The 17,385-nt window shown below is 46.5% G+C and overlaps 1 protein-coding gene across 1 annotated transcript in view; it reads left to right on the top strand.

The window, feature by feature from the left end:
• Positions 1 to 17,385, top strand: part of CSMD2 (CUB and Sushi multiple domains 2) — a gene marked incomplete at both ends in the record, with an annotated part of 507,564 nt that overhangs the window by 340,056 nt on the left and 150,123 nt on the right. The window contains 3 exon segments of the mRNA XM_084243387.1: positions 2,818 to 3,144; positions 6,676 to 6,870; positions 17,232 to 17,370. Of these exon segments, the coding sequence (XP_084099513.1) occupies positions 2,818 to 3,144; positions 6,676 to 6,870; positions 17,232 to 17,370 (661 nt within the window).

Raw genomic sequence — 17,385 nt, 5'->3', positions numbered from 1 at the left:
TACACTGCTGAGGGGAGCAGCGGGCGGCAGGAGAGGTCTGCGCGCCATCTGGGACCCTCCTCCAGTGGCCGGGGAGCAGCCGGGGATCGAACCGGCGCCGCAGAGGCCGCGGGCAGCCTCGCAACCCAGCGCTCAACCGCTGCGCCACCGGGGAGGCCCTGTTTTTCATTTTTGTACAATGTATGCATTTTCATCTCAGTTATAGTCCCTGTGAAATTCCCATTCACCCATGAACCATCATCATTATTTACACTGTGCTCTCACCTGGACTACCACAACGCTGGAGACAGGATAGCCCTGTGGGGCATCCAGGTCCAAGCTAGAGCCTCCCAAAATCAGTGCTCATGTAATGGTCGGCATCCTCAGATTAATCTTCAGCAAATTCTAGAAACAGCCCCAAGGGTCCCACTGTTAGACGTAGGCTAGTGGGTAGGACTTTTCTCATACTGGGGGAGAGTGTTCGTTGGTAGTGAGGATTCTGTACCCTGGAGTCAGATGGGTTTGAATCTGCATGGATTGCATGCTGCCATTTACTGGGCTCGGGACCCTGGCAAATTGCTTAGCCTCTGTGTGCTCAGTGTGCTCAGTGTCTTCATCTCTAAATGCCTGCTGGTATTATTGATGAAAGTGCTTAGGACAATGTCTGCACTTAGTAAACCCAATGGTATATAGTAATAGTTACTATTATCAATATTTTGTGTTACCTAAAATCTTTTTCATGTTCTCTCATGGCCTCGACTCAAACTCTTTCTCTACTTATGAAGTACAGAGATTACAGAATAAGACTGAGTGTGTCTTAGTGAACAAATTCATTTCACTGAATTGAATGGGAGACTTTTCAATAGCAGGTTGGGAAACAAATACCTAATACAGGGATCTTCCTGATGGCCTAGTGTTAAGCCTTAGCACTACCACCACAAAGGCCCACCTCAAAGGCCTAAGTTTGATTGCCAGCCAGAGAGGTGACCCACAAGGTGCAGCAGACCTCTCCTGTCTCGCCCGCTGCTCCCCTCAGCAGTGTATTTCAGTAGATCTGCCTGTTCTGCTCCCCACTCTGTCTCTGGTGAATCCTCTCGCCCCCAGCACCTCTGGCCTACACCCCAGTTCTTCTACACAAAAATAAATAATAAAATCTTTTAAAAAAGAGAAATATCTAATACAGAAAAGGGAAAGATGGGCACAGTTGGAGAGAAAGGAGAAAGTAAACATAAGGCATCTCCAATTTCTTTGCATTTTGTTTTCTTTCTTTTACAAACATTCTTATTATTTTTCATCTTAGTCTCATCATAATTAGCAAGTCAAATATTTACTTACTTATCCATATTATTAATACCAAACATCAATATAAATCTTACAAAGGGATTTAAATGTTTGTCCATATTAGTTTTACCTTCTTTAGATCTTTATACATTAAAAATATTTAGAATGAACCTATATCACTTCTGCAGTCAAAAACATTAAATATTTTCATTTTGAAAAATTATCACCCAAGAACCTATTACCTTAATAACAATTTTTATTTGAGGCCTCACATCCAGTCTTTATCCCTATATAAATAAGTAATTAATAACATTAATCAAAAGTATACAGATTATTTAATGACCCGCTGTTTTACTTAAAATGATGTTTAACGTTCTTTTTTCTGCTGGGTCATATTTATCACTTTAATGATTGCATTCAAATGGCATCACATTAAAGGCCATAATTTACCTCCCATTACGGAGCTGACATATAGGTTGTTCACATTCTATCTCTGTAATAAAAGTATGTCCCTATAAACTTCTTTGTCCATGTGGTTCTTTTTCTTTTGAATTAATTCCTGAGATTACTGAGTCAGAATACTTGAATAGTTGTGTGGCTATTGATAGGAATTCATATACTCCCAAAAAGATTCTATCCACTTCCCTCTGCAACTGGCAATAAATACACATGCGTGTCCATGTGGTCTCAGCAACATGGCTGGTATATTTTTTCTTTCCTCATTATTCTAGTGAAATGGACTTTGCTTTCATCTTCTCTTTTTCATATGCGTTCTCTGGGCAACTCTTTGTTCATCTTGATGTTCTTATACAGTAAAATCTCTAATTCAATATTGATATTTGCCCTATTCTATTATTTTTCTTTTTAATTTTGGTTTGTTTGCTTTTCCACTTAGAGCACTTTCTTTGCCTCATACAGTTGTGTTAGTCATTGGCATGAGAAGGGTTTGAAATGGGGGTTTTCAGAGGGATGGACCTTTTAAAGTGAAAGAGATAACAGGAAGTAGGCAGGGCGGTGCTGTCACCTCTTTCCCCCAGCTTCTTCTTGGTCTCTAGAAGAGTGTCTACCTGGCCCTTCCTTAGCTCAGCTCTGTAGCTTCGAGGTGGCCAGGTCCCCAGGCACACCTGTCCCATCCCCACTAAAAATGTTTAAAAGAGAGATGTGAACTTGGGATATCGCCACCCTGGTTACCACCGGGAGGACTACCATCCGCTGAGTGAACTTGGGCTGCATGACCACCCTTAAGCTTCAGTACTTCTTACCCAACATGAAGGACCAAAACTGTCTTCAGATGAGCACAGGATAGGGTGGAGGACCTGGAAAAAGACCACTCTCTGCCAGGTCTGCAGTTTGCCAGAGGGCCCCTTCCCAGAGCCTTGCCCAGCATGGAACCCAGCATGTCTCCACTGAGAGCTCCAGGCCCAGCCAGTCCAGGCCGCCTTATTCACTCTCTCTTTCTACTGCTCTTTAAACTACAGAGACGCCCCCCGCCAGCCCTCAGTGGCCCAGGCAGAATGCTGGGGGTGCCTGCTGACCTCCCCTGCTGTTCTCTTGCAGTTTCCTGCTTCTTCAACTTCACCAGCCCTTCTGGGGTGGTTCTGTCGCCCAACTACCCAGAGGACTACGGCAACCACCTCCACTGTGTCTGGCTCATCCTGGCCCGGCCCGAGAGCCGCATCCACCTGGCCTTCAACGACATTGACGTGGAGCCTCAGTTTGACTTCCTGGTCATCAAGGACGGGGCCACTGCTGAGGCCCCGGTCCTGGGCACCTTCTCAGGAAACCAGCTCCCCTCCTCCATCACAAGCAGTGGCCATGTGGCCCGTCTCGAGTTCCAGACTGACCACTCCACGGGGAAGAGAGGCTTCAACATCACTTTTACCAGTGAGTCCTCCCTCCCGCCCTGAGGGCCACCTCTGGGGAGGATCCGGAATGCTCCCATGAGGAGTGTTGACATGGGTGGGCCAGTTCCAAAGACATTGCAGGACTGCGGTGCCCAGGGTGGGGTTCCAGCGAGACCAGAGAAGCATAACACCCTGGCCACTGGGCAAGGCTCTATTTTCTGCAGAGTTGCTCTCTTTTGAGCAATTATTTCCTGTAGGCGTGGTGTGTATCGTAAAAAGGAGACTTGGGCCTCATTTCACCATCTCATCGTCTCCTCCTATCCCCCAGACCTAGCTGGAGCCAGAGAGGGCCCAGGGGAGGACAGGCCTGTTATCCCTTCTGTACTCCCTCATCCTCTCTGGTGTGCTCCCCCAAGCTCCTGACTGCCTCCTGCATGTTGGCTCTGGGGGTTCTTGGTGGGGTTGCTTGCACTTTGCTTCGTCCAGTTCCCATTCCCATTGTTAAATCAGAAACAAAAGGTTCTGGAAAAATGCTTCTGTTAGGCCCTGGGCTTATTGGAGCCAATTCTGAGGGCACATCCTTATTGCCCCTCTCAGGGCCACAGTCCAAAGAGTACCACCTCCAGTTTCAACCCTGAGCCACCTCTGTAGAAGCAACCAGAAGCTCAGCAGGGATTATTTGCTTTTCTGTGTCTAGTGGGGTTACAGCGAGGGTGGGAATGGGGATAAAAGCTTGAAAACTGCTGTAGAAGCTGAGAACTCCATCAATTTCAAGTAGTCAAGTGGGGGCTAGAACTGGTTGGCCTGAGACTGCTTGTGAAATGCAAGTCCCCAACTCAAGCCCCGCCCCATGCACACACACATGCTTAGGGCTTCTCTCTCTCTAGTACTTTTTTTTTTTTTTTAAAGAGGCAGGTTTATTTATTTGTTTGTTTGTTTGTTTGTTTATATAAGCACTGGGTACAGTCAGAAGCGCGGGAGGGTGAGAGAATTCACCAGAGCCAGAGCGGGGAGCAGAGCAGGCAGAAGGACCGAAGTACACTGCTGAGGAGAGCAGCGGGCGGCAGGAGAGGTCTGCGCGCCATGTGGGACCCTCCTCTGGTGGCCGGGAAGCAGCCGGGGATCGAACCAGCGCCGCAGAGGCCGCGGGCAGCTTCGCAACCCAGCGCTCAACCGCTGCGCTACCGGGGAGGCCCTCTAGTACTTTTTGAAATGATCTTGCAGCCGCTAGCATAGAGGTCTTGCCTCCTTGTCCCACCCGTCCCTGGGGTCCAGTTAAGCTGAAGACAGTATGCTAAATGGTGGGTCATGTGGCACCCTGAATTCCAAGGGACAACCCAGGCTAATTCTTCCCTGACATTCCCCTTCTTCGGGGCACCAGAGTCATTAGAAACAATTTCCCTTTCGGGCAGACCTTCTCCAGGGCATTCTTGTTTCTTCTATGTATGGACAGGAGGGAACAGAGCCCAGTTCTGATTTCCCTCATCTCCCCAGCCGAACCCTGCAGCATGAGCTGCAACCTATCTACCCCCAAGCCCAAGTTCCCATGAAACCTGGAGCCGTGGAAAGGTGGGCCATGAATGACTTTCCCTCCCGTGCCCTCTACCCAGCACAGGTTGTGGAGCATGGTCAGGACTGGTGTGTTTTGAATGGAAGGGCCCATGAATGAGCAAATGCTCTTTGTACCCTCTGGAGGGAGTGCAATACACAAGGGTCTCTCAGGGAAGCCCATGCATCCAGGATGGTCTGGTCTGGGCAGGGGACTCTGCAGGCTCAAAGGAGGTGTGGATACCAGCAGGGGCCTGGGGCAAAATGGATGCAGACAGTCTGCTAGGAAAACCCTGCCCTAGTAAGGCCCCGATTTCTAGGAAAAAAGCAAATGCTGAGTTGTCAGAAGGAAGGCGCAGAGGTGGTGGACCTGACCTGAGAAGGGGGCTGTTACCCAGACTTCTAGCCCAGGTCTCTTCACCATTGTGAAAGCAATACCCACCCAACATGTAAATACTCAGAAAACGGGGCAGGTCCGAGGAGAAATGCCAATCACCATCCCCCACCAGAAATGATTCTTGTCAACATTTGGTGAACACAGTTGCAGACATCAAACACTTTTCTGTGCATTAATACAAATAGACAGTTGGGTGGGTGGGTAGAAATATTTTATTTTTGAACTCTGGGTTCCAGCCTAGAACTGCTGAATTAAAATCACTGCAGTGAGGAGGCCCCTGCATCTACATTTTGCACAAGCTTCTGAGGTGGCTCGGATGCAGTTAGAGATCACAGTCTACAGACAAGCATTTGGGAACCAGTGTGGGCATCTCCGTAGGACATTCATCTCCTCAGTCTCATTCCAACTGATGACTCTCTAGGCTGAACTTGAATTTGTCCAGTGTCACAATCACGACCACAGTTTCTCCAGTGTTGCAATCTCCATAGCAACAGTGCTTCCCCTTGCTATGACCTGGCATCTGTGTCCTGCCTCCTTAGAGGCGACCCAGTCCTTCTTCCCCTTGGAGCATTTTGGTGAGTGATGAGAGCAGCTACTGTTTGCTGCTGTGTGAGCACTCTGCAGTCACCACTGCCAAAGTGCCCTGAGCTAAGATCTGTCCTTCACACGCCAGGAAACTGAGGCGTGAACATTTGTACAGGTAGACCAGGGCAGTGTTACATAGCCTGTGGTCACTGTTGTGTGTGTGCTGAGGTGTGAGTGTGTGTGAGCATCTGTGCATGAGCGACTGATAGCGTTTTGAGTAGACAAATGCCTGGTCTGATGACCCCAAGCATCATTTTTCTTCCTACTTCCTGCCTCGCTGTCATCATTCCTCATGAAGAAATGTTTAGAAGACTGAAGTTTGGGCTGATGGAGGTTTGCATTTCAGAGGGAAGGGTATTGGGGGCTCCGTAGAAACTCTGCAAGGGAAATCACTGTCCTCTCCAGGCCAGTTGCTCCCCCAGATCACCTTCAGGGGGATGGATGGCCAAATTTGCAGATCTCATGCCTCAGCAAGATCCAGCAGCCCCTGATTAATTGCCTGGGCAGACTGAGAGGCCACATGAAATGGCTCTACCCCAGGCCAGCTCCTGCAGGGTGCTTATTGTCTGCTAGTGTCGCTGGGCCCAGACCCCTGCTCACCTGCAACAAAAATGACCCCGCAAGTGTCTGAAATTAGGGAAGCATGGCTAGATCTGCCATTGAGGACATAGATCTGCTCCCCAGCCATGGCGGGCCTCAGTTTCCCCCTTTGTAAACTGGAGGAATGACATCTACTCCATGGAATCATTATGTGACATAAACGAGCTGCATGAGAAGCAGCCCACCACCTGAGCTCTAAGTGTCCATTGGAATGAGGTCAGATTAGGTGCTCAGGAAGGTGGCGATCAAGTTTAAGGAGCTTAACCTGCTTTAGACTCATCCTGATTCTGAGGTCTCTCCCAACAGCGTGGCAGGGGTTGAGGGAGTAGTGGAGGTCTCAGGTTGTTCTCAGCAAGGAAGCTTATTTCCTTCAGGGTGTTTTATTTATTTTCTTTTGCCCCCCAGCTCTGTCTAATCACTTCTTTGCCGCCACCCCCACAGCCTTCCGACACAACGAATGCCCGGATCCTGGCGTCCCGGTAAACGGCAAGCGGTTTGGAGACAGCCTCCAGCTGGGGAGCTCCATCTCTTTCCTCTGTGATGAAGGCTTCCTGGGCACTCAGGGCTCAGAGACCATCACCTGCATCCTGAAGGAGGGCAGCGTGGTCTGGAACAGCGCCGTGCTGCGCTGTGAAGGTTCGTGCCTGCCGCCGGGGGCTGGGGCTGTCAGCCAGCGGGCTGAGGTGGGCGACCAAGGGACCCACCGGGGTGGCTCGCTCCTGTATGCTCCTTCTCTTCTCCCAGGGCCCAGCCCACCCTCTTGCCCCCATGCTCGAATGGCAGGGCTTTTGAGCACAGCTTTGCATGGAAATTTAAATGTAACCAGAGATTAAGCCAAAGAAACACTGGTTCAAGACTATGAGGTATCAAAAACACCTCTTTCAGCTGGGAGCTCTCTCAATGTCACAGCCATTAGGAGGCCTGCTCCCAGCTCCCGCCCCGGGGAGCCTGACAGCCCAAAGCAGTCTTGGCAGTGCTGTGAGTTCGCCAGTCTTTGAGGCTGCCTGCCACTCTCCTTCTCCACCTGCTCCTTTCCCCTGTGTCCTGGGACGTGTCCCGGGCATGGCCCTTGTGCCCCTGTTAAATGCAGTCAATCTCCAGGAGGCTTGGGGCAGGCCAGCCAGGACATCACTGCCTGAAGCAAGTGCAAGGCTCCGTGGCACTTTCTCCTCCTGCCACACAGACTAGGCTTTGACTCCATTGCAGAGAGTAACCCCTGTTATGGCAAACCGCAGGCATTTCAGACACAGGCTGTGGTGGAAGATTATTGGGGCATCCGTGGGATGGGAAGGGTGAGTTGATAACATACATTTGGAGAGGTATGGCCCTATACCCCTAAAATACATAGTGTTGTAAACCTCAAGAAACTTAATTTTAAAAAGTCACACACAGGCCAAGTTTCTTAAGGGCAGGAAATCATGTGAGATCTGTGCACAAATGCAGTGCCTGGCACAGACTAGGTGCCCAAAAACCCTTGTGAAAAACAGATGAGCAGTGAGTAGTAACCCACAGGCCCCTTGGAGGCATGACAGTGTCCAAGGGCAGTGGTGGCCTTCTTTGAGGAGCCAGAAAGCTTTTCCCTCTCATTTCAAGTGTTGGGCAGAGGGTGGAGACTTCTCTATATACCCAGCCCCCATGTCCAAATCTGAGCGCTTAGCCAACAAGTGGGAAGGAGAGGCAACCTCAAAGGGGAGCGTGCCTGAGAGCTGGCAGGTGTGTGGGTGGTAGGTGGGAGGGAGAGGAGAGGCCACCCAGACCACGGTGCATGTGGCAGAGGGGCTGGCATCAAGGTGGGCTTTCAAGTCTAAGGATCCTGGGCCTGAACCCTGGCAAGTCACCTTTCCCTCTGAGTCTCTTTTTTAAAAAAACTGTCGGGGGAGGGGGCATAAAAAGATGCAGCTGTGAAGGGCAGTTCCCAACATACATTAAATATGCAAAATTGTTAGTGTACCCTCACTGGCTTGTGAGCTCCATGAGGTTGCAGAATCTTCCTTGACCGTGTATCCTCACAACTGGCATGTTGTTTGACACTTGGTTGATATTCAGTCAATACTAGTTGACGGTATGAATGAATGAATGAATGGGCAAATGACCAATGACTAGGTTAGAGCTTCCCTAATGGACTCCAGAACACAAACTCTCACCAGACTGCCTTTAGTCTGCTCCCTGAAATTTGCCAGCTGAGTCACCCTGGGCAAGTGACTGGACTACTCTGTGCTTCAGGTGCCCCATCTGTGAGTGTGGTTAATAATGGGAGCCTCCCCCCAGTGTTGTCAGGAGCCTGCACTGATTTGGAAAAGTACCTGGCAGAACGACAGGACTCAGACTGTGCGCCTTATTTTAAGCAATTCATCAGGTGAACACCCTCCGCAGTGGGGGATCAAGTGCTATGCTTCCATGCTCGCCCCAATCATGCCATGAATGGGCGGCTTTGTGCCCTGCGCATCACGCAGTGAGGTCCACACAGCTTCATCTGCCATCTCCCGGCAGAATGAGCACTTTTGGAAATGAGATGAGCTCTGGAGTCAGAAAAACAATGTGCAACTCCTGACATCCCCTCCAGCTGAGGGACAGAGGGGTCGGCTAACTCACTGCTTAGGGCAGCCAATCCCAGACTTAAAACAGAGGAGCAGGCAGGATGGGGTGCTCCTGGGAATCTGGGATTGTTGGGAGAACCCAGCTTTATCATCAGCATCTTTGTCTTTTCCCATTTTTTTTCTCATTTGTTTATGATTAAGTATCCCCACCTTGTGGACAATTAAATGTAAAAACTAATGGCCTTTTAAAAAATCTTTTAATATATGCTAAGAGCCACTTAGCTTTTGAGAGGCAATAATGGGACAAGGGAGAAAATGGCTCCTTCTCCTAAATTTAGAAAAAAGGCTGATTGTCTGACCGAATTAAAGCAGAAGATGGCAAACTATTTCCGAAAAGGCCAGATAGAAAGTGGTCTAGCCTCTGTGGGCCCCTGGGTCTCAACTCAGCTCTGTCTCATTCTGCGAAAGCAGCCCTAGATAAGACTTCACTGCCAGCCCAGATTGGGCCCCTGGGTTATAGTTTGCTCACCCCCTGATCTTGAGGACACAGGACATAGGGGATCTCTATGTTCATAATCAGAAATTTCCTAAGAAAGACTTCCAGGGATGGGCTCCCTGGTGGCGCAAGGGGTTAAGCATCAGCACTCTGAAGCCATCCGCAGCCACTGCAGCACAAGTTCAATCCCCAGCCAGGGAGGTGCCCACATGGCACAGCAGACCTCTCCTGACTCGCCCGCTGCTCCCTTCAGCAGTATATTTCAGTAGACTGCCTGTTCTGCTCCCCATTCTGTCTCTGGTGAATCCTCTCATCCCCACACCTCTGGCCTGTACCCCAGGTCTTGTATGCATAAGTAAATAAATCTTAAAAAAAAAAAGACTTCCAGGGAGTAAAGGCATTTACACAGGGGTGACTAGTGATCTCATCTCCAAATTCTTCTCTTCCTTGTCTCATCAGGGAGCAACTGAGTAATCATACCCTCCTTTGATAGGTGTTTTAACGTCATCTAATTCAGTCAGGCACCAGTCTAGGAAGGAGGTGCAGTTATTGTCCTCACAGCAAACAGAGGTTAAGTTGCTTTCCTGTTAAGTTGCTTTACCACCCGCCCCGATTTGTGAGGAACGGAGCCAGAGTTCAAACCGAAACTCTTGGCTATATTGTGACTACATATTTCTTGAATGATATCCACTAGAGGAAATATAATTTTAAGCATCTTTATGAAAGATTTAAAAGCATCCACACCTAGGGTGAAAAGCAGGTATCCCACTTTCCTCTTCCCAGCAGAAAATTAAAGCAGAAGGAAACATATTGTCCATCACAAAAGACAAGACCTGACACCACGTGGAAGATAAGAAATTGACTGTGTAAAACATAATGACAGCAGTAGGACAGACATATCAGTTGTGACAATAAAGGTAATTAAACTCCCCATTAAAAGACCATTTCAAACTGAATTTTTAAAAAAAAAAATCACATGGCTTTTAAGAAATACACACAGAAAATGAGATAAATTATCTACAGCGAGTATGTCTTTTCATTTTTAAAGTAATAGTTGGTGGTGCAAAGAATTTAAACAATACACAAATACAGTGGAAGTTCAAAGTGAAAATACTCATTTTCCAGTTCCACTCCCCAGAGGAAAATGATTTAACAGTCTGATGTAAACAGGTCCACATTTTTTCTCTCTGTGTATATACCAAATGTGTTCCTTTTATAATCAGAAACGGAGTCCTATAAAAAAGAAAGAAGATCCATTCTCTCCACTCCCACAAGAGGAATTTAAGCGGTGGCTGTAGCTCATTTAGGCCTCCAAGGAAGAAGGAAGGGTAGTTACTGTGGTTCTAGCATTAGTTCATTTAATCTTCTTGTCACTTCTTGTGAAAAAGAAAAGAAAGATAGTATTGGGCTCTCTACTTGAGAAATCTGCAAACCAGCAGCACTCAGTTATCATGACCCAGCACTCGCAAGGTACTAGGTGCTAAGTAGTGGATCAAGTGCTTTACTTGCATCCCTATGAATCCTCATGATACCACTGCAAGGTGGGTCCTGTCATTGTACTCACAGATGAGGAAACTTCAGTAACGAGGACTTAGCAACCAAGATCACACAGGCAAGTCAATGGGAGAGTCAGCATCAAATCCAAGCATTCTGATTCCAGAAGCATCATTTGGTGATTACAGTAATCACCAATTCTGGAGCTGGTTGGTCCAACTCCAGAATTCATCCTTTCGTTGGGCCAAAATGGTGGTGGAGGGGTGGACAAGGATTGGTCGGTGAGGAGGCAGCTAGAGGGAGCAAAAGGCCAGAGGAAAAGGTTTTCACTACTTCGGGTCATTCCTTCTCTGGACCGCAAGTCAGCCTTTGAGGGTAACAGTCAGAGCAGGCATTCCCACATGCATTCATGGTGGTTAGTAATTAGAAGCACAAACCACCCAGGTTTAAATCCTGGCCACTTACTAGCTGTGTGTTCCCACACCGACTACCTAACCTCCCTGTGCCTGTTTTTTCAGCCATGAAATGACGCTAATAGCAGTACCCACCTTGTGGATTGTAGCGAACATATGCGTACAAGAAAAGAAAAAGCACACGTCAATTGCAGTGTCTGACACCTGGCGAGGGCTCAGCGAGGCCTCATTCTCTGTATTGACTCTGTTCTCTCATCATTCCCAATTGTCCCTTATCTGGAACAGCTTTAGCATCTGGGGTCTCCCTCACAGGAGACACCAGCTCCTCTTCAGCTCAGTGTATTAGTCATCTCAGGCTGTCATTTAAAATTCCACAGATTGGGGCCTCCCCAGTGGCACAGCGGTTGAGCACTGGGCTGTGAAGCTGCCCGCAGCCTCTGCAGTGCTGGTTCAATCCCCGGCCCCCAGCAAGAGTCCTACATGGTGCGACAGACCTCTCCTGCCGCCCGCTACTCCCATCAGCAGTGTATTTCGTCAGTCTACCTGTTCTGTTACCCACTCTGGCGCTGGTAAATTCTCTCACCTTCCCACACTTCTGACTGTACCCAGTGCTTGTATAAATAAAAAAAAAAAATCTTTAAAAAATATATATAAAAAAATTCCACAGATTGGGTGGCTTACACAATGTGAATTTGTTTTCTCACAGTTCTAGGCTCTGGGAGTTAAAGATCAAGATTCCAGTAGTTTGGGTTTCTCCTGATGTCTCTCTCCTTGGCTCATAGATGGCAGTTGTTTGCTGGTTCTCATGCTGCCTTTCCTCTGAGGTGCCCCTGGTGTCTCCTCCTCCTGTAAGGACATCTGCCCTATGGTGTTAGGGCCTCACCCCATGCACTCATTTCACTTTACCTCCTTAAAGACTTACCTCCTCATGCAGGCACACCGCGGTCGGACTTCAACATCAGAATTTGAGAGGACACAATTCAGTGTGACCTTGTAACGAGTATTTCATTCCTTCAACAAAATATTTACTGAGCACCAACTGTGTGCCAGTCACCAGCTTAGCTACAGCATCCCTCTGTGTTGTCTTATTGGTGCATTGTTCTTCCTATTCAAGGCAGGGCCATCCCTCTTTTTTCTTTTTTTCCCCTCGTGCTTGTGTTTCCTTTTTTCACCCTGTTATTTTGAATGAAAAATTTCAAACAGAGAAAATAGTATAATGAACCCATTTACCCATCTCCCGTGTTTCCCACCCCCCCTACCTCCACCCACCACCAACATGATGCTTGGGGATTAATGCAAAAACAATTTCCAGCATAATAATTCATTGACAACACTTTAGAATGTGTCTCAAGATAAAAAGGACTCTTTAAAACCTAACCACAACATGATTATCTTTAAAAAATAAAAATAATTTCTTACTACAATTCAATTGCCATGATTAATATATTCTTTTATAGTATATTTAAAAAAAATCAGAATCCTAGATGATTCATACACTACAATTGGCTGATACATCTTAAGTGCTTTTTAATCTGAAGGTGTGTCTACCCCCACCCTTTGTGATCTTGTTGTTGAAGAAGCCAAGTACTTTATCCTGAAAAGTCTCCTGAATCCTGAATTTTGGCAATTAAGGTCTCTGGGAGGTGCTTGAATCTGGTCCTCTCTCTGTCGTATTTCCTTTGTCTGAGAGTAACATCTCAAAACTGAGTCAGACTCAGTACTGTCTTTTGACTGGACTATTTTCTTTTTTAAAAAAATGTTTATTTATTTATGCATACAAGAGCTGGGGTACAGGCCAGACATGCAGGGAGTGAAAAGATTCACCAGAGACAGAGTGGGGAGCAGAACAGGTGAAATGACTGAAATACACTGCTGAGGGGAGCAGCGGGCGAGTAAGGAGAGGTCTGCTGCCCCACGTGGGTAGCTCCCTACACAGCTGGGGTTCGAACTCATGCTGCAGAGGCTGCAGATTACTTCATAGTGTGGTGTTTAACCCCTTGTGCCACCAGGGAGGCCCCTGACTGGACTGTTTTCTAGGGGTCTCTGTTCCCCCATCCGTGATCCATGTGGCTGTCTCTCTCTCTCTCTCTCTCTCTCTCTCTCTCTCTCTCTCTCTCTCTCTCTCTCTCTCTCTCAGAGACATTACAAACCACTGTTAAGCATAGCTTAGGGATTGCAAAATGATAGCATGCTATCATTTCTTTTATAAGCTGGAATCCTTAAAGAAAACTTGCCCTCCTCAACTCCTTGGTTACCTTGAAGTGTAGTTCATAAAGGAAAGGCAAGAGAAATACTTAATTATTTTCCTTGAGCACCTGTTTTCATATTAATGGGTTGATTCTTTAATATCCTCCATATCTTTAAATATCATTACGATCTAATGGATTGAAACATTTTGTATATTTAAATCCATTGCAGTTACTGCTCTAATCAATGCTCAAACTGTCCCACTGGTCAGTGGGAGCTTTTTGAAGTTCACCACATCTTGCACATTTTCTGCCCCTGACCTAGAATCAGCGGTTTCTCCAAGGAGCCCTGGTTCCTTTAAGTGAAAAATGATATTTGTTATCTGGACACTGGGACTGCTTATAACTATTGAGTAGGTCTTTATTTCGAAGTCTTTTCAATGAATAGAGCTAAGAAATACCTTTTAAAAGATGAAATGGGTTTATTTCATTTCAAATATAAGAACACTTTCTCTTTTTTTAACTTAACTTCCTTGATGTCCTATCTGGATCTTGTCTCCCGCTTGCTGAAAATTCCATTTTCCAGCACCACCAACATAATTTCTCATTCCCTAATACAGACACAAGAGTCTCAGAAATGTAATACCAGTACTACCAACAGCAATGTGATTACTGAAAATAGCTCAAAGTTTTTTTCTTTCAATTCTTTTTGTCCCTTTATCCTAGTAGAGATGGCCCATCAAACGCGGCCTTCCAATCTCTACTTTGCTCGTGTAATTACACCACCGACAGATGCATCATTGTATTTGTTTATTTCACTGTGCTTTGGAGTTTTGAGAAATTGTTTACCAAGTTTAAAGCTTTCTTTATAATTATATAAAATATGTAATTCCAAAGATAAACTCTGAAAAATGATGTATTCTGAGAATGCCTAGCTTCTTCCACTGCCCTCTCTACCCTGTTCCCTCCTGTTTTACATAGGTCATCTTTTCAGTTTGGGGCTCACACTCATGGATAACTCATATGAGCAAATATGAGTGTGTGATCCCCTACTCCTGCTTGGAAAAGTGAATCACACCACTACTGTCTCCCTTGCTATGACTCACGTAGTGACATATTCTGGGGCCACTCCACAACATCATGTAGACACTGCTTCTCATTCTTGTTTTACAGCTGCATAAAGCAGCCCATTCTGCTTCCTCTCACTGAACATGTGGGCTGCAGCCATTCTTATGCTATTACAAATAGTGTTGCTTGTACATATTTATATCTTCCTATTTTTGCCAGTTTCTCTTTGGGATAGAGTTCCAGAAGTAGAATTGCTGGGTCAAAGAGTAAATGCATATGAATTTTGCTGAATATTACCACCTATCTCTTCCCAGGGCTTGTGCCATTTTGTATTTCCCCCAGCTAGGTACTAGAACACCTGCTTTCCCTCAGCCTCAGTTATCAGACTTTGGGCTTTGCCTATCTGATGGATGCGAAATCACTTCTCATTGTAGTTTTAACGTGGATTTTTCTTAACATTCTTTTTTGAATGTTAAAGAGATGTTGCCTTTGGGAGTCTTGCTCTCCTCTTTCCTGTCTAAGAACTACCCCCACCCTGGAAGGTGCAGAGGAACAAGAGAGAGTAAAGGACTAAATGAACAGAGAGGTGGTTTGACTATCACATGAGTAGGAAAATACCAGCTATCTAAGGTAACAAAACAGTACAGCAGAGAAAAGAACACACTGTTGACCACCAAAGGAAGGATTTGTGTTTCCCTTTCTGGAGATTTTACATAGGGCTTTGTTAATGTACATGCACTGAATGGAACTGGCCACTGAAGGCAAGAGTGACTCTGTCATTTATGGATTCCTGGAAAGTCCAGCTACCTAAAAGGCTGGGCCTGGGCTGAATGGGGGCCAAGAAGAAGCCCCAACTCTTTCTGGAGCTCAGTGCCTGCCTAGAGATGCAGGAACATAGCATCAGGCACTCCCCACTCTACCATCTACCTCACACATCCATTGGAGAATTAAAGGAAAGCATTCATAGTTTTAGTAATGTAGGGGGATGGGCTTTGAAAATGAGGGTTATCCAGAAAATGACTGTGCCCATATGCCATGTACTTACTCAATGTTTGATAAAGGTTCTGTGTAATTACTTAGTTTCTCAAAAACTCAACTTACTGAAAATGGGGTCATAATCCCTGTCTATAAAACAAGGATAATAATAGTATCTGCCTTTTAGTGTTGTAATTGTCACAAGGATAATCCACATTAAGCCCTGACACCTAGTAATTTCTCAGTACCTACGAGCTCATTACTATCAACAATGATTGTAATACTATTATGCGCTGTTAGAGGGGGATTTGGAAACAGGTTGGGAGGTTAAACCTGAGTTCTAACTTCATTATTTCTGGGTCTAGTCTCTCAGCCAGCTCAGTCTTCATTTTCTCCTCTGTAAAATGGGGATTACTTTATAAATGTGGGCATTTAAATGAGGTGATACCTGTAAAGCAGTTAGCATCATAAATCATCAATCTGAGCAGTCAACTATTAATATCATTATTGTCATGAATCCCTTGTTAATTAAACTTAATATAACTTTCCATTAATAGTGCTTGACAACACATTTTTTTATTGAAGTAACATTGATTAATAACATTACATAGGTCTTAGGTGTACAACATGAAAAATTATCTGTATATACTAATTATGTTCACAGCCAGAAGTCTAGTTTCCATCCCCCACTATACATTTGACCTCCCTTATCAGGTTTCCCCACTTCCCATCCCCCTTTCCTTCTAGTAAGCATGATTTGGCTCTTGTAATCTAAGAGTTTGTTTTACTTAACAACTCTTTTAGATATTTTCCAAAAAGGTTATAGAATTGAGAAAGGAATGGTGTAAGTTTAGCTACATGTTTAACACAGGGTTTAACATCCTTAGAGTCACTGAGAGGCCCAGGCTGGGCTTCCACGCTGCCCCTGGGTGTATGCTGTCCACCATCATCACTTTGTACTGGCTCTTCAAGTCTCCACGCAGACAGGACACACATTGCTTCTGCTCTCATTTTATGACTCCAAGTGGTCACGTGGCCTTGCCTAACTTCACAGTGGGTGGACAGTGAAATCTGCCTGTATGTCCAAAAGGAGGGGTAATGGGAAGCTCCAGTGGTCACCAGGGAGCTGCAGGTCCAGTCACAGCAAGAGGCAGGTGTGATGGCAAAGGTGTGGGTGAGAATGGGAAGCTGGAGGTTGGAAACTATGGGCAGAGAGAGACCAGGAGCCAGAGAGAGCAGGCTTTGTAAGATCAGAGCCAGCCACGAGGTATGCCTGGACCACCCAGTGTCTTGGGTGTTGTCTGCCATAGACTGCATTCATCCATGATTCCATTCATTCATTCATTCCTGCAGTACTCAGTACTGAGGGATAGCTGTGTGCTGAGCACTGGGCTAAATTCCAAGCTCAATAAGATAAATAATCCATTCCCTGCACTCAGGGAGCTCACGATCGGTGCTCTAGCTGAGTGGGGGTTCCGCTCACTCCCCGTGCCAGAGCCCCAGGTGCTAGGTGAGGAGGTGGCCTGGGTTTATGCCTGTGCCGGGGGGCTGAGTGAGGATTAAAGGAAAACCAGTGTGGTCCAAATGTTACCCGACTTTAGCCCTTTAAGAATGGCAAGAGCTTTGTTTAAAGTATCCTTTTCCTTTCTCCCCTCTGGCCTTTCATAAAAGTCCAAATGATGCAACTGGACATATCCATAATGATCCCAAAAGGCAAAACTCACAGTTTATATAGTGAATGTAATTTTCCCTAAAATCCACAGTAACACTTGCTGACAGGCACACCTCATGGAGAAGTTTCTGTTGTTTCTCACCCTTCTGCCCCCAGCTCCCTGCGGTGGTCACCTGACTTCGCCCAGTGGCACCATCCTGTCTCCGGGCTGGCCTGGTTTCTACAAGGATGCCCTGAGCTGTGCCTGGGTGATAGAGGCCCAGCCAGGCTACCCCATCAAAATCACCTTCGACAGGTGCTGTAACCTCAG

This window comes from Talpa europaea (genome assembly GCF_964194135.1).
Source record: "Talpa europaea genome assembly, chromosome: 9".
Classification (NCBI taxonomy): domain Eukaryota; kingdom Metazoa; phylum Chordata; class Mammalia; order Eulipotyphla; family Talpidae; genus Talpa; species Talpa europaea.
Note: the sequence above shows the minus strand (reverse complement) of the source record. Positions and strands in the feature narration are given on the sequence as shown.